An 18,334-nucleotide genomic window follows, 5' to 3' on the forward strand; every position below is an offset into this window, starting at 1 on the left:
TGATAACACCTATTAATGAATAGAACTGAGAAAAAAAAAATTTGGGTTGTAAGTATATAAACTAATAACCAACAGTCAAATGTTTTTTATTTACTTCTTACAAAACTTGATCTGTGGGCTTATGCTTAAATGCCTGAATTTTTCCAGAAAGACTAACTTTTTGAGGACTTCTGTGTGTGTTTGTGTGGTCCCGGTAAACTTTGTTATGGGGTAAAAAATGTCCCCACAAAGTTGGAAATTTCCAAAATCCAAACACGTTACATTTTTTGGCCCCATGAGGAAACAAGCTTATAAATCATACAGTTTAATTAAGTTTTTGTGAAATCTAAAAATACACACAGTTTTCTGTAAGAAGTAGGGTGATTTGTGCAGTATAAAAACATTACACCTATAGAATGTCTCCATATAAGATGGAAATCTGTTGTGTGTGTGTACTGTAAAAACAAATCCGTAAAATATACCGTAAAAAAACGGCATCTGTGGTTGCCAGAATTATACAGTTAAACCGTTTTCGGTTTTACTTTAAGTTTAGTTTAATACCGTAATTTAGCTGATATGATGTTAATATACCAACTTATTGAAGTACTGAAACTACAAGCAGTTTTTAAATAAGAAGATACATAGAAGGTGCACAGTGTCATTCACACAAACACTAATCACCATCATGGTGAGACTCATTAAACTGAAATAAGCAATAAACATTAATTTAACAACATTATAACATACAACCCTAATAAACATAACAGATAAGAAAAAAACCCATCAAATTCAAACAAAATTTGAAATGCAATGCAGAGAATTCTGGGAACATCGGTTTACGGTTATTCCCTGTAAATTTTACAGGAAATTACTGTCAACCATTTAACAGGTTACTGTAGCGTTTTTACTGTTAAAATGACATGTGAATGCCATTTTTATAGTGTATTTGTGAGACCTTTTGACATTTTCCATCAAAGAAATGCTGCTGACTACTTTCATTTCTGTTAAAATCTCAGATTCAAGTATTTGTGTTGCGAAATGTCAGCTCTGCCTGTTAAAAACAGTGTCAGCTGGGACCTCTTCTCGGGAATCATGCAACCAATGTGACATCGGTTGCATGAGGTCATCTGTTTTTGTTCTTTTTTCCCATTGTTCTGTTATTTTGTTTTTGCAGAATAGCAAAAAATTGCACAAAATAATAGTATCAAGAGCCATGACATCATTAATACATTCACCAAATGTGCTGTTGGGAAGAGAAAAAAACTACTGTTTAACAAGCCATGATTTGACTGGGACAAATTAAGGGTTTAAAATGCTAATTGTTTCTGGTTATTGAGTTCACACCTCAGTTGGTGTGAAACACTGTACCTTCATTTCATTTAACCGCTTTTCCTGAGCATCTCGATATAGGGCAGGACTATCAGGTAACATTTGCATGTGTAAGCCAGCGCTCATCCACTCTAAACACAAACAATGAGGAAGTCGCTGAAGCACTGAAACTGTATGCTACAGCAAAAACATTTGAAACCGGTCATTTGTCACGTTGTATCTCTTTATCTGTCAACAGTGACTCTGCTCAAGGCTGCCGATCGGGTGCCAGACATGGGGCTCTCCTCTTTAACACATCAGATCGATGCCTTAAATATTCTGAATGACCTACGAGCTCACGCGACAACCGGCAATCGAGATGGCGAGGGTCCGTGCACCGGTGATTTGGTGAAGCAGCCCCGCAGACTGAAGACCATCGCGGAGAGAGCGAGAGAGAGCTGCCTCGCGCGTCTGCTCGAGATACTCGCGCAACTCATCGCTTTAGAGGAAGATTTCATAAAAGATGTATCTTACGGAAGGAGTTTGCTCAAGCATAAGGTAAGATGCCTTTGATAAGAGCCTAGACTGTAATGTTTGTGTTGCATCGACTCACATTGTCACGCCATACCAAATAGTTGAATAAAAAAACATTTTAATTTAATACTAAACGCTGTTTAAACCATTGAACAACTCAGATGGGAGTGTGGAAATCAGATAATGTCAAAGGGAAAATGTTTTCTGTTTAAGCTTCAAAGTAGCCAGTCTTTTGTCTAGATTCCTGCTCTGCAGGTGTATGATGGGATGCTTTGTAAACAAGAGTTCTCACGCGTGCTGTCTGCTTACTAACCAGTTTAATTCAGCCATCTATAGCCATAGAGCCATGTACACACAAAATGACACTAATAAATGTGACCCTGAACCACAAAACCAATTGTAAGGGTTTAAATTGAGATTTACACATCATCTGAAAGTTGAATAATAAAAAATAATCAAAATATTGAGAAAATCCCCTTTAAAGTTGTCCAAATTAAGTTCTTAGCAATGCACACTATGCAAGTTTTTTTATATTTGTCGTAGGAAATTTACAAAATACCTTCATGGAACATGATCTTCACTTAATATTCTAATGATTTTTGGCATAAAGGAAAAATAAATCATTTATACCCATACAATCAATTGCTCATGCTGCAAATGGCTGGTGTTGTGGTCAAGGGTCACTTATTGTAATTTATAAATATTCAACATCTGACCAGTTCTGCATGTGGATGCCAAACTTATTTGCCCTGGTTAGCTTGTGATTCTATTTATAAGCTCTCTTTTTGTAATTTTTCCCATTTGTGTCCTCTCTTTCAGGACAGTGTTGACTTGAAGAACATATGCTTGAGAATGGCTATTGCAGAAGGCGGTTCTCGCTCGAACAGAGACTTGAGGGAACTTCGGGACTGTCTTCGGCTCATTGTGGGTAACCTGCTGGCATATGTGCGAGAGTTAAACAACCTCTCATCCACCGAGACCACTCACAGACTGAGGGAGCTTTTTAACTCCTTCCCAGAAATCTGAAGATCAGTATCACTTTGTGTATTCTAAGGAACTACCTCAGGAGCAGATATGAATCGAGACACTACCTTTTTTTTGAGCCATGAGCTATCTGTGAATAATCTGTAATTTTTGATAAGTATGATGATGCTTCATATTCTGATCGAAGGTGTTGTCTGTTTTGCCATGAAAGCTGCCTATAGAGTTTGCTTCAAATGTATTGTTCTGCCTGAGTCAGTACTAAAGCCCAAGGACAACATTCTCTCGACACATACCAGTATCATGCATCTGTGCTCAGCTGACTAACGGGTAAAACAAGTCTAACAGCTGATGGTGATGGATTCACTCTCAGCTCAGCTGGTTGGATGGCTGTCACACCTCAGGACAGGCCTTTGTCACCTGCTGAGATGAAAGAGTTAAGGAGTGTATTGGGCAGGGGAGGGTGTGTGAAAATATGCATTTGTTTATGTGTATTCCAACGTTATGACATTGCAGTGTAACTATGTTCCAAATGGAATCCTTTTCAGTGTTAGAACAAACACATTTGACACTGAATAACTGATTATGAATTTAAGCTATGACTCTTTTATTGCTGGTTTGAGCATTCTGAAATTAATATACACTGTATATATTATATATTGGCTGTGTTTGCCAATGATACTGTAGCATTTGTAAAATCCTTTCTTGTCACTAGATGGTGCACCAAACCAGCTTTTTACTAATAGAAACATCTATTGCTTCACTCTCTGAAGATAATTCAAGTGTTTTTTGTGGTCTAATGTGAATGAACAGTGATGCTCTGGCCCAAAAAACTACTGGAGAATTATGTCAAAATTGTAAATGTATGTATGTGAACACATTAAAATAACAAAATATCAAGTAAAGTGGTGTTTATTTTAAAAACAGAAAAAGCTAAATGTTTCACAAAAAGAAAGTGGTTAGGTTTTAAATTATGAAATATAAGACTAAGTCTTTGGAAGCTTTGTGGTCTAGAACAGTTAAAAAGAAGTCAAATTAAAAGCAAACATTTCTAAGCAATCTCGTATTACTTGTAATAGAAGAACTATTTTGTTACGTAATGTACATTTAGAAAGGTCAAGCTGGTAAACCTGTAAAAATCTAGGACGGTGACTTATTTTAATTATGTGATGTATTTTAAAGCATTTCAAATAATTATTAATATATTATAACAATGCTAAAATACATAAAATCAGGAAAAAACGAATCCTTTCCCTCATTAGTTAGTAACTATTGTTTTATTGGAGAAGATGCACTTCTTATATTGTGGTTGGTTCATTTAATGTATCAGTAATCCCAGTAAAAAAAAAACACACAGTTTGGACATAAGAGAATAAAGTCTTTCTGAGTCTGCTATATCAAGTCTGAACAGTAGAGGGCGCCATGCACTCATGTTATGTGTTCAGTGACGTCACAGAACACAACTGACACAAAATCACTGGAATGGAGGACTCATTAGACGGCATCACGTGTCATCTGATTCATATATTAAATTGACTGATTATGTGTGAAGCTGCGAAGATCATTTTACTCCAGTAATAACACTAGCAAATGTTTTCCAGATTTAAGATTTACCATCCAACGGAGGAAGTGTTGATGACCATTTAAAACTGAATCAGAAACAGCTGAGTCAGTTAAAACTTCAAACCTCTCATTTTACCTTGTAATATCCTTAAATGTTGGAAACCCCTGTAGGGTTTTCCTGCCATTTAAAAAAAGAAGAAAAAAAGTGTCTAACCACTTAAACTGCAGAGCAGTGTTTGTAAATAAACAGCTTTTAGCAAATTAAGATAGGCTACCACTGCAAACTAGAAACTTGTCAAAAGTATTTAGTTTCTTTCACAGTATTTCCCCCCTGGAACATTATAGATAAGTTGCATCATTTGGAACTGCACCTTGATTCTTTCTTGCGGCCCTTCACAAATCGAGTGTGTTTGACATTTTGTGTCCTGAGGCTGGAGCTTTATGACGTTGTTGTTTGCTGTTGTTTAGCATCTACTTCCACAAGACCGACTGAACTCAGTAACCCCAGGCTCGTGGAGGTCTGGGTTGGACCACTGTGGGCTCCTGACAGGCCAATGAGAAGCCAGCGCTGCGAATGCAGACAGTGTCTAGCAGGATGGATGGCTGGGGTATTATGTCACTTCCTGGGACATGGCAAGAGCAGACCCAGACAGATGAGTAAAAGGATGAGTGTTGTGTGAGAAGAAGACCAGAGGAAAAGACCAGGCATTGTTGGGGGTCCGTATCTGCCTGTCTTTGTCTCTCTTTTACCCACACTGTTGTTTTTTTGTTGATGTCAATATTTAATTCTTAAATGTATGTCTCCTGACTTGTGCTTGATTGCCTTACATTTGGACTTTTTCACAATATCAAAAGAGTGCATCCCCTTTTTTCACCCATTTACCTCTTCTCTTCAGTTTTTTTTCTTTCAAATCTGCAAAATGGAGTTTACACGTTTTTATTTAAAAACAAACCCAAAAATGATCTGTAGGTGAAACTAAGGCTAGTTGTCACATTTTTTAATCTTGTGAATATATCTGAGAGTGGGTTTATTTAGAAAAGAAGAAAAAAATTCTGTATAGGCATATACATTAAAGTCTTAGGCTAAATCTATTAAAGGCTAAATCTATCTTGGCAACCTATTAAACATTTCTACCATTGTTGCCCACAAAAAAAAAAAGAAGAAGAAGAAGAAAAAAGATACAGCAGGGCAATTTGTCCCTATTGAAAGCTGCCATTAAATTGCATATCATTATTTTTATTTTATTTTATTTTATTTTATTTTATTTTATTAATGTTTTTCGAAAAGAAAAATATTTAAACAATTGATGATATATCAACAATGTAAAAAAGCTAATGATGCAAAATATTAAAATAAACTTACAGACCTAAAACCGTTGGACATATAGTACGGTTTATGACTACTTGGTTATAAAAAAAACTAAATTTAGTTAAAGGCTAAATCTATCTTGGCAACCTATTAAACATTTCTACCATTGTTGCCCACAAAAAAAAAAGAAGAAGAAGAAAAAAGATACAGCAGGGCAATTTGTCCCTATTGAAAGCTGCCATTAAATTGCATATCATTATTTTTATTTTATTTTATTTTATTTTATTTTATTTTATTTTATTTTATTTTATTAATGTTTTTCGAAAAGAAAAATATTTAAACAATTGATGATATATCAACAATGTAAAAAAGCTAATGATGCAAAATATTAAAATAAACTTACAGACCTAAAACCGTTGGACATATAGTACGGTTTATGACTACTTGGTTATAAAAAAAACTAAATTTAGTTAAAGGCTAAATCTATCTTGGCAACCTATTAAACATTTCTACCATTGTTGCCCACAAAAAAAAAAAGAAGAAGAAGAAGAAAAAAGATACAGCAGGGCAATTTGTCCCTATGGAAAGCTGCCATTAAATTGCATATCATTATTTTATTTTATTTTATTTTATTTTATTTTATTAATGTTTTTCGAAAAGAAAAATATTTAAACAATTGATGATATATCAACAATGTAAAAAAACTAATGATGCAAAATATTAAAATAAACTTACAGACCTAAAACCGCTGGACATATAGTACGGTTTATGACTACTTGGTTAAAAGAAAAAGTTCTATAAAAAAACTAAATTTAGTTTTCTATTTGAAATCAACGCTGTTGTTTTAAACGTTCTCTTCCTAAAAAATTTATTAGTTCCCCAAAAGTATTAAGTAGCACAACTGTTTTCAACATAATGAGAAATGTTTTTTGAGCATTAAATCATGATTTCTGAAGGATCATGTGACACTGAAGACTGGAGTAATGATGCTGAAAATTTAGCAAGAAATATTAAAATGGAAACAGTTAAATTGTAATAATATTTCAGAATATAATTGTTTGACTATATTTTCTGATCAGATAAATGCAGTCTTGCTGAGCATTATGTCTTTCCAACACACTCACACATCTTACAGGGCCCAAACATTTGGAAGGTAGGTAGTATATAAACAGTATATGGCTTTTTTAAAAATGTGAACAATTTATTAAATATCAACAATGAAAAAAATGAAATAAAATCTTGCATTATTACTGAAATTACTACACGTTTAATTGTTCAAATTCTAGCCTTTTAACTGGTTTAAAATATATATCATTATATGTTTATATTTATTAGCAGCTACACTACACTTCTCTCAGGTAGAAAAATAAAAGGTATAAAAGCTGTCACTGGGGCAGTACCTTTTCAAAAGGTACACCTCTGTACCTTAGTCATCCCTATGGGGTGTATATTAGTACCTAAATGCTCCAATTTTGTACCTTTTGTACCAGCCTTGGCAGCTTTTGTAACTTTTTTATTTCTGAGAGTGTACAACAAATAGGCTAAATGATTTTTCATCATTTATAAATTATCCAAATTTAGGACATAGATGTTTTTAAACTAGCATAAAACCATTGGAATGGATTTAAATCCTTAGAGTTAGCAGCCATTGTGACATTTCCATCTTGCCCTGCTCTCCTGCATCATCTTAAATTCTTTATCTACATTTTTTTGCTTCCACTTTCCCCTCTGTTTTCTCATGGCCTGTCTTATAGCAGACACGATGTGTATATTCCTGTGGGGTCATGTCATTCTCTCATCTTTTTCTTTCTATTCATCTCTCCGCTCTTTATTTTTTTCCTCTGATGCAGAGCCAGATGAGGACTCTGGGGTGGTCATGAGAGTGTGGGGACTGACTGGAAATGTGTGTGTGTGTGTGTGTGTGTGTGTGTGTGAGAGAGAGTGTGTGAAACCTCTCCCTGTGAGTGGGTGGTGGATGATGACCCCTTACTCTCCAGCACTGTGTGTGTGTGTGTGTGTGTGTGTGTGTGTGTGGTGGCCCTGGCCCCTAGACGTCTATCTCCGGGGCTCAATCTCACACTGAATAGAACCTCCACTGTGTTTCACTGCGGGGCTTTCCCGCACGCTTCACTCTCAATGTATGATTCATTATCCAATCAGAGGGAGGGTGACGCATCCGTGAGTGATCTTATCAAACCCGGGTGCCCACGTTCAGCCTTCCAGATGCTCCCTCTACTAAAGAAACAGAATTAATAGAGTTATTTTTAGTTCTGGGAATCTTGAAATAAGCTGTGAAGGGTGTGGTGGGACCTCACGATCACGGCCTCTTGCTGAAATGAACGGGGCTTGAATGAAGCCACCACAATCTTCGTGACTGGTGGGTTTGGTGGGTTTGAGATGTGTGATGTGTGATGAATATTATTTTTTTTTTTAAGAAAGTGATGTCTCCCTTATATTTAGTAACTTTGAACCTTACTGATATATATTGTACTTAATTCTTCCTCAGGTGTAGTAAAGACATACTTTAATTGTAGATTCCTCTTGTTGATTCTAAGTATTAATACTTTAGCATCTGTTAATAATTGTACAGTGTCTTTTACTTAGAACAGACCCTGCTTGATGTTTTCATCAAAGCTGAATAGGACCGTTTAGGAGAGCCTATAATGTTCAATTTCTAATCTAATTTTTTAGCTGTGTTTCACAGTAAGTGTCACATAAAATCATGTTTACGAAATAGATGCCATAAGTTTGATCCCTTAAGCAATTCTATTAACATAATTACCATCAGTCTCTCTGCACTATTAACATTAATGGTTCTTCTCTGGTTCTTCTCTGGTTCTTTGTAGTCATGTCAGCAAAGAACCTTCTTTCCATAAATAACCATTTTTCTGGCCTCCGGTTTCCATATCCATTACATATTACGTAAATTCTAATAGATCATATCTTCATAGTAATATATATATATATATATATATATATATATATATATATATATATATATATATAGATAGATAGATAGATAGATAGATAGATAGATAGATACACATTGTGTGTGTGTGTGTGTGTGTGTGTGTGTGTGTGCCCACGTACCCCACCCAAAAATAAAAAAATTAGCAGACACATATTTTCCTCCAATTTCTAGAAAGTTTATCAATTTACTCCATTTTCTGGAAAGTTTACCTGTTTCAGAAAAGTAACCCCAAAGCAATTTTGGAACCTATACAGTAACTAGTCCTTACTGAGTGATTGAGACTAAATTTAAAATCTATACTGGCTTGAGTTGAATATATGGTTCTCTTTTGATGTCAGACAATTTTAAAAAAAGAGCATAACACTTGCATTGTGGATTTAAGTTTTACCTTCATTTCAAAGCACATTGTATTTTTCTCTGAAACTTGTGTGATAGTAACCTTTCCATTACTACGGCTCATTTCCCATCAGAATGGCCTCTGACTCTTTTGTGAGTAAGTCAGTCATTATGAGAAAACAGGAAACTGATGGCCACTATTGCGCTTGTAGTCACAGAGGGTCATCACAACACTTCTTTAAATGTTTTAATGAGGGATTTGTGGCTACAGTACTTTTTTTGTTATTGTTTTAAGGAACCATTAAAATGACTAAAGTCTAAAGCCTGAGTTTTCAACCGTTGTAAAATACAGAGAACTTTCGCTTTCTCTTTTTCTCATGAAATTTCTAACTATTAACAAATCTTTAACTTCCTAAGTAATGATTCTATAATGTTACTTAACGCTCATAATTTTTTTTTAATACTGAGGATCCCCAAACTGGCTGACTGTCTGAATGGGAGGTAAAGGTTCAAAACTCCCGGTTTTGAATATGAGCCAGTTTTTGAAATTTAAATTGAATTGAATTTTAGGGGTTAATAGTTTTTTAATGGATATTCTGAACTCTGATCTCTTTTTTTTTCAATTGGGATCAGGATGAAATCGTGTCTTAACTGCTTTCAGAGTTATTTGCCCCCGACTTGACTCCATCTGTGCAGGGTCACACATTAACAACAGTTTTTCTTGTGTGTGTGTGATTGGTTTCATATTTGCATTATAAAAGCAGTGCCAATGCAAAAAGAGTGACACATAGTCATAGTTGCACAACTGAGATTCATTATCAGCGTGACTCAAGCGTAGGGAAGAACCCTTTTCTCTGCTTGACAATATGATGTAATGCAGTGCTGAGGTCATTCTGTGACTGCCATGGCATCACCTTGGGAATGTGAATCTGAGGTATCAAATCAAGCTTTCAATCAGTTGCTCATGAGTCAATTAACCTTCACCGAATCTCTTTATTTCTGATTGTTCATGTGTCTTGCTTTAAATTGAGCCTTCAGAACTGGGTTCATCATCAATAAACCTCATTCTGGTTACAAGATGCATCACTGTCTGACTAATCTGACCACAATCCAGAGGCTATGACTGTAAACTCTTGTTTTGAACCACAGACTAAATTTAAGCTCAGCACCTGTGAAGGGTTTGAAAAGTTTCCAGGGATCTAATAAAAAAAAAATGGATGCATGGATGTTTGTTTGCCGAATGGCTTTTACTTTTTAAAATAAAGGAAGAACCATTTAAAAATTAATAGAAGAAACATTTTGGTTCCCCAAAGAACCTTTCAGAGATCACCTTTTTCTATGGTGTGAAGAACATTTTGGAAATTAAAAGAAACCTTTTCCACTATGAAAAACCTTTTGTGGAATGGAAAGTTTCCATGAATGTTAAAGGTTTTAAGGCAACATTAGATGCCATTACACTCTCAGGAAAACGGTACAAAAGCTGTCATTGGCACCCCTTGAAAGTACATATTAATACCTAAATTGTACAATAGTACCTTTTGAAAAGGTACCAGCCCAGTGACAACTTTTGTACCGACAGAGTAAGAAACCATCCTTCATTGGCAGTCACTGTCTTAATAGAAGTAATGCAAGACGTGTTGGAATACCAATCTTACTAATGTAAAGTTTATCATATGCTGTTCAAAGTTCTGCTTTTACACCCATGACTTTCCTTTCCCACCTCTTTCGACCATTGCTGTGTAAAGAAAGCAAATCAGGTTACAGCAATCCTCTTTTTGGATTATTTTCTTAGGGTTTGGGTGTTATAACTCAAATCACTCCCTGCTTGTCTCATACACACACACACACACCAGACACCCGCAGGCTCAACAAATGTCCGAAGATAATTTATCTCACAGTTTATATTGCGGACACCAGCTTTCAGGTGACTGCTCTGAAATTAAGCCTTCACGTCAGAAATGGTCCTGGATCGGATTCTAACACACTCCATGTACGTGCAGTGCTGTGTTCAATTAAGCTCATGCAAGAGCATTTAACTGAAGGCTTATGAACACTCAACATTGCCCCTTGCCCCTCTTTCTGACACAATCGGACCGGCTGAAGGTGTCTCCTGGGAGACATTAGTCAGTGAAAAAGCAAATACTCCATTTTGAATCCATGTTTTCAATTTGGAGGCACATGGTTTGAATTAGGGTCCTGCTTACTGAGGTGGGTGAGTGGGAGGGTTAGCCTCAGGACAGAGGTGAGTGAGAGCTTCCTTTACACCCACAAAAAACACACCCACATTTACACTTTAACAGTCAGCTTTGTTTCAGTTTTTAGGGACTTTTGCATTCAAGACAGTTATGGTTACTCATTAGTTTGTAATTGAATTGTGCAGCTAACATATTCAAGGAGTAGGCCTACTTCACCCAAAAAATGAAAAATTGGTCAACATTTTATTCACCCTCATATCATTCCAAACCTTTATGACTTTTTTTTTTCTTTAGAGCACAAAGGAAGTTACTTTGAAGAATGTTTTGTCCTCAAAGTCAGAGCAACAACAGTGAACAATCCCTTCCAAAGTTGTATAAAACTGTTCTTAAAAATGATTTGAATATATGGACATTTGAAAACTGTTCAGAAATCTAAATTTAGAATTACTGTCCATTTAAATTGCACTTAAAATAATTTGACTTGTTGTGCTGCTCCAAAAATCATAGTTATTTGTTATCTCACTTTAAATTAAAAAAGCACAATAATATATAATATGTTACGTGCAATTAATACAATATTATAGAATATACATAACTATGCAGGGGTGTAAAATGGTTTGCCAGTTGAAGAAAACGACTCTAATGACAGACAGAAAGAACAAACGGAGTCGAATGGTATTTACTTTATAACTATAGGTTGCTTATAAATTTTATGCACACCATGCTTCCAAAGTTCAAATACACTTTGCATTCAATAGACTTAAAATTATAAACAATAATTTCCAGTGCGTAATGCTATATTTTTCAAAAGTTATATAACTCTATAATGGTTGCTACAATCCAGGTTGTAGCCCACTTTATAATAGCATAAACCTATTATGTGGTTTCCATTAAGATTTTCATTGCTTTCTCTCACTGGCAAAGCAACCGCTTTTGGCATCTAAATTAAATTTTCAGTTCTAATTGGGGGATTAGGGATATTTTTTTTTCACCCTAGGGCTACTCGTTTGGGAAAGTTTTCTGATTCTGAAAATAGGCACGAGGGCTAGTCTGGAATTCTTGGATTACATCATCCTTTATGATGTCATCATCACTGGGTGACTTTGGCACGTTACCGAACGGGTGAAGTCAGGCAGAATTTTTGCTCTCGCTGGCCAGTGCAAATCATTTACAACAGAGCCTCGGGGTCACTGTATCCGTGCGGACAACTGTTAACCCCCATCCACTCTCCTTTCCTTTCATTACTTGTCTCTTCAAGGAGACAGTCGAGAGAAGGAGACGTCTTCGTATAAAAAAAAAAAAAAAAAAAAGGGAATGGAAGCCTGTGTTTTTCTCTTGGGGGACATCATAATGATTTGATTTACTGGCGGTCATTTGATCAACAGCGTACGCTCCACTCCCTAAACACACACACTCCTCCTCGAGAAACTATCAGCGGCAGACGCACGCGAGAAGGTGCAGGCTGCCGGACATCTCGGGGCTGGAATCACATTTATTCTCATTAGACTGCGATAGTGTCAGCTGGAGGCAGGGGAGGCACGAGCCAGGGTCATAAAAACTACCTCACTACCTCTTCCCGCCATTACCTCATACAGATCACATCACACCCAGTCAGCCAATCTCCAGTCAACGCCGAAGCTGCACATTGGTGTATGTTTTCAATGTGCATCTTTTTTTTTTTTTTTTTTTTTTTTTTTGCCGGTCACTTTTACCGGCTACTTGTCAAACTACCAAACAGGGAAGGAAATGGCCTGTCGTCAGCCTTCAAACATAAAGCAATTTCTAACAGGTTTTGAGGTTGGGTGAGTAATTTGCATATAACAAGTCGATTCGTCTTTACTTGTCTTAAGTACAAAAGTACACCTTTTGTATTTTTATTTGAAAATGACAGCTAATTCGTATGAATCTCAAGTCACACTGAGAGCTAGGCTTAATGCTTGGGTTAGAAGGGGACTTTTATGCTTTATTTTTCGAGAAATCATGTTTCGGCAGGAATCATTTATATGAAATTTTTATATTTTATATTTATATGAAAACTACAAAAATAGTTACTTTTCTTATTAAATTGGGTTTAAAATGGTATAGGGGAGGGGCTTTCACATTCTAGAGCATTTGATTGGACAAAGATGAGTGTAGTGCAGGATGAGTCATCAATATTTTTGGTCAGTTTTGTTTTAATGCAATGGTTTTAAATGCATATCTACTAGTGAATTTTGTTACGTTTAAAGAAAACACTAAAAATTTGGATGGCTTAAACTAAAACATGGACTAAAAGTCAAAAATTCATATAGTCCATATAATATGCTATGTGTATTTAATGTATTTCTTTCTTTAAATATGCTATAAAAATGGTGAAAATAAGGTTGCCACATATCCTTTTACTTACCATTTTACAACTCAATTCATAGACATCCAGAAAGCTTTTTTTCAGTCAACCCCACTTAATGGTAGTTGTGCATAGGCTTTCCTTTTGGCAGCCAAAAACACCCCCTGCTAATTTGTCATTCACAGTAAATATTTTGTCAGGAAGCTTTTTACAGATGGCTGTTTGTTTTACAGCGACAGCGGAGGTCAATAGAGATGGCTCCACGAGATGAACTGGCTCGCTCCCCCGAGACATGCGTTCTCGGTGAGGCCCAGTGATAGATGAAGTGTGTGAGGGATCGGTTCGGGCCCGTGTTCAATCAAACTTCATGGCTTACATTACAGTGGATGAGGCATGGGCACTTCATGGGACCTGTTTTATGTTCTGTAGGTCCTGGAGCATGGCATTGTTTGCACTGGTGAGCGTTTAGTAGCTATTAAAATGAAGATTGTTTTTCATTTTGCATGTCGTAAATCCAGTGTAAGTTTAGATGGAAATGAATGACATATCTGTTGTTTTTCCACAAAATGCTCCCATATGCATTTTGACACTGTTTATGTTTGTACACAAATTGAGAGCTAGCATGAGTATTTCAACTTTAACGGAGCTTTAAAGGAACAGTTCACCAAATTTGCTGAAGATTTATTTGTTCTTTGGCCATCCAAGATGTAGATGAGTCTGTTTTGACATCACAACAGATTTGGTGATATTGCATTACTTGCCCACCAATGGATTCTCTGCAGTGAATGGGTGCCATCAGAATGAGAATCCAAACAGCTGATAAAAACATTAAATAATCCACATGACTCATGTCCATCAATTAATATCTTATGAAATGAAAAGCTGTGTTTTTGTAAAAAAAAATAAAAATAAAAATAAAAATAATCCATCAAGATATTTTTGACTTCAAACCATTGCTTCCAGCTGAAATAAGAGGACTCTATCCATTGTATTGATTTCTCCAGTAAAGCCACCTCAACTGAATCAGGAGAGAAATATGCACAAAAGCAAAAATTTGCTTATAAATTTCACAATTAATTATAAGAAATGGCAAGTAACACTGAATAAAATCTATTTTTTTATTATTATTTTTTATTATATATGAAACATATTCCAATTTTTTTTAAATAAAATCATAAATGTTCAAAAAACGTGTGGCTGAGTAAATAATTAAATACTTTTCTTTTTTTTGGCTGAGTTATTCATTTAATCTTTCTATCATAATAGTTTTCAAGGATATTTGGACTTGTAGACAACAAGCTTAAATCAACAGTAGTGAAAAGACAACAAACACTCCCAGTATAAATGGCATAAATCAAATGAAGCAGTGGAGGTAATAAATTAAAAAAGTATCTTTTCATCAGAACATTGTATTGCTAAATGATTTAATTTACTAGTTATCTTTCTTCCTGTCTTGTGCTCTTTTTTTGCATGCACACACACACACACACGCACACACACACACACACACACACACACAAAGTTACTCGCACACACAAAAACCTGAAAACCAAACACACATAACCATTGAGGTGTTTCTTGGGCTCAAGCCACATCCAGTGATGTCACTGTGCTTATTCTGAGTCTTTTGCTCTAATGTATGCTGACTTAAGCTGCCAAGAACACACTCACACTCACACACACAGCCACATACACACAACACATAACTATAACCTTAAATACATACTGTATCTAATAGATCATAGCGCTATGGCCTGCAGTTTAGTGGAAAGGATGCATTCTGAAATTATTTTTTAGAAGATTAGTATTTTCAAGCTGTATGTCATTGCACTAGATTACATCTTGCTTTTTTGTAAGGTAGTCTGGAACAGTAGTGATAATTGACAAATTTAGAGTTTTCCTCAAACATTTGGGCCCGAGACAAATAAATGTATTACTTAATCAAGTCAGATATAATTTCTCTAATAATTTTTAATTTCCACTGAGAGGAGACTTACATTTATACATGACCTTTATAGATTTGTTTTTGTAATACTGCTATCAAATCATACGCAGAAAATTGCAAAAATTAACTTGTCCATAAAACTAAAAGTCACATAAGATATTTTTACTCGACGTTCTCAAATAATTGTAAAATAAATAATCCATATTGAAAAAGTGAATTACGCATGGATATACAAATATGTTTTCAGTGAGATTGTTGTGCTTTGAGTTAACATTTCTTGAGTGTAAAGTAAAGTCTTACTCAAGGGCATTACCGTGGATTGTCCTTCGTGGGGGTTTGAACCTACAATCTTTCAGTTACCACCCCAGATCTATCCAGTATTACTTTCTACAGTCTTGCATATTTAATGCATATTTATGCTGTCTTACCAAATCAAGTAGCATTTGTTTCATAGGGGCATGTATTGTGCTTGCTTCCCAGACACCGAAGTTAATTCCTGGTTTAGACTAACTAAAGTGGTTAAAGCACATTAGTGGTGGAGAATTTTAGACCAGACAATCACGTAATGACCAAAGTAGAAAATGATTCCCGGGAGGGTTTCTGTGTTTACCCTTTCTTTACTTAGATAAAACACACACTGTTTCATTTAAAGGGATAGTTCATCCAAGAACTAAAAATTCTGTTATCATTGACTCATCCTTTTGTTGTTTCAAATGTATTTGACTTTCTTTCTTGTGTGGAACACAAAAGGGTATGTTTCCCAGAATGTAATTTGTCACAGAATGCAATAATAATTGAATTATTTTAAAGGTGAAAAACACGGAAAAAGTCAGATTTTCATGATTAAGTGCTATAATCTGGTCCTCATTGCATCTACCAACCCCAAATATTAGGTAAGCCTTTCTTTGCAAGCTTGTGAAAAAACAAGCCACTCAGATTTCGCTCCCCCAGTGACATAGAAAGGGGATCTTATTATAATATTACCGGCCCTAAATCTGCACGTTTCAACCCACGGCGCCGCCATTGTGTCTTTGCAAGCAACAATTCTGTATAGTGAAAGTTTAGGCAAATGATGCTAACTGTTCTGTCTTTGGCTGCACAGATGAGCACAGAACACTATTTACAGTCCCAGACAAGAGAGCAGGTTTATTGATTTACTTATTTTATATTGCTGCTGCCACACAGATCTAATATAAACATGCGATTTCTTTCCCAGCTGTTTATAGACGTAACCAACTGTTTTTGTGACTTGTGTGCTTTTAACATAAACTTGAGTGTATTTGATAGTTTAAGTGCAATAATACATGAAAGAGTTTAGTACTCGCATGCTGTGACAGCTGCTTTCTGTGTGCAAGCTTCAGATGTGTGCACGCAGAAAACTGTATATCAGAAGTTTAAACTAATATGGGGATTTCAGCAAGATAAACATGATAATCAAAACCAAACCAGATGTTTTTGTAGCAGAGTATCTGAGGTAGGAGCTGTAAAGGCACAATCCTATTCTGGAAAAGGGTGTGGGGAGCAGCAGCTCATTTGCATTTAAAGAGACAGCGAATTTTATCTTCGACTCAAAAAAGGCATTTTCAGAATGATAGAATAAATTATCTTTGGGGTATTTTATGCCAAACTTCACAGATACATTCTGAGGACACCTGAGACTTATATTACATATTGTAAAAAGGAGCATAGTGGTCTCCTTTAAAATTGTGTCATTATAATTTCGTTGATGTTGATGACTTATCTGCTAAATCATTGAGGACAATGGAAGCAATCAAAATCATAAATATTAAATTTAAATAAAAATTAAATGTATGCATTTGGCAGACGCTTTTATCCAAAGCGACTTACAGTGCATTCAGGCTATCAATTTTTACATATCATGTGTTCCCGGGGAATCAAACCCCCAACCTTGTGCTTGCTTGCTTGCTAGCGCAGTGCTCTACCAGTTGAGCTACAGCAACACTAATAAATATAAATAATAATATAATATAAAATATAATATAATGTAAGTAAATATAAATAATATAAATCAGAAAATATATTTTAAATATTGTTCTCTGTAATATTACATTCATAAGTAAAGCTGGTAAATGTACTTCAATTGAAATGTTGTTAAGTATTTATCTGAAATATTAGGTGGATATTCTAAAATTTCAGTTACTTTATGTCGCTCTCATTCTTTTTGTTTTCCTAGCAAAACTAAAAACAAACATGTTACTCTGTTATTCTAAAAGTATGATTTACGCATGCATATACCAGATATGGTTGCGGTGAGTGTATTGTGCATTAAATTTTTACACAACATTTATCAAGCATTAAAATGATCCTGCTTTCCCATATATTTCCATTTTTATGTATTGTGTTTTAAATTAACGATGGTAAATGTGCTTCATTTGAAATGTAGTTTGTTTATTATACAAATTGGATATTCAAATATCTCAAATTCTCTCCATTGCTGTCCTCCTTTTTTTTGTTTTTCCCAGCAACACTTGAGAGGCTCTGGGCTCTAAACAGATTCCGAGTCCTCGTAACTACTCCTGTGGGAGTTGGACATGCTGTATGTTTAGTCTACAGTATGACCAAAAAAGACAACGAGACAACAAGCACGCAAACACTCACATGCACATGAAATGAATAAATTGGATTAGTACGTTTCTGTTTAACAGTGCATTGACAGTGTGCGGGGTATTGTTTGTGCATGTGTGGCTGCGCTTTGTATTCAGAGGTGTGTAGTGATGATGACATCATCCTCCTCTGGTCGGCAATGTGGGGGTTATTTTGACAGTCCCCTGTGCTATTGTTCTGTTCCGCATCTGCTCACAGATTAGGGCATGTCAATTATGGGCATGAACGTTGGTCATAAATATAGAGTTTGCATATCTAATGC

The 18,334-nt window shown here is 35.5% G+C and overlaps 1 protein-coding gene and 1 long non-coding RNA gene across 2 annotated transcripts; both read left to right on the forward strand.

Annotated features, from left to right (window-relative positions):
* The first annotated feature begins 1,353 nt into the window (after positions 1 to 1,353).
* Positions 1,354 to 3,678, forward strand: LOC113098213 (leukemia-associated protein 7). Its single transcript, XM_026263207.1, has 2 exons — positions 1,354 to 1,845; positions 2,641 to 3,678. The coding sequence occupies exons 1-2, from the start codon at positions 1,483 to 1,485 to the stop codon at positions 2,845 to 2,847; spliced, it is 570 nt and encodes a 189-aa protein (XP_026118992.1). The 5' UTR covers positions 1,354 to 1,482; the 3' UTR covers positions 2,848 to 3,678.
* An 8,644-nt stretch (positions 3,679 to 12,322) lies between these two features.
* Positions 12,323 to 14,395, forward strand: LOC113098216 (uncharacterized). Its single transcript, XR_003288965.1, has 3 exons — positions 12,323 to 12,978; positions 13,736 to 13,959; positions 14,240 to 14,395. It is a non-coding gene; the product is annotated as an uncharacterized LOC113098216 (long non-coding RNA).
* The last annotated feature ends 3,939 nt before the right edge of the window (positions 14,396 to 18,334 follow it).

This window comes from Carassius auratus, unplaced genomic scaffold (assembly GCF_003368295.1).
Source record: "Carassius auratus strain Wakin unplaced genomic scaffold, ASM336829v1 scaf_tig00216437, whole genome shotgun sequence".
Classification (NCBI taxonomy): domain Eukaryota; kingdom Metazoa; phylum Chordata; class Actinopteri; order Cypriniformes; family Cyprinidae; genus Carassius; species Carassius auratus.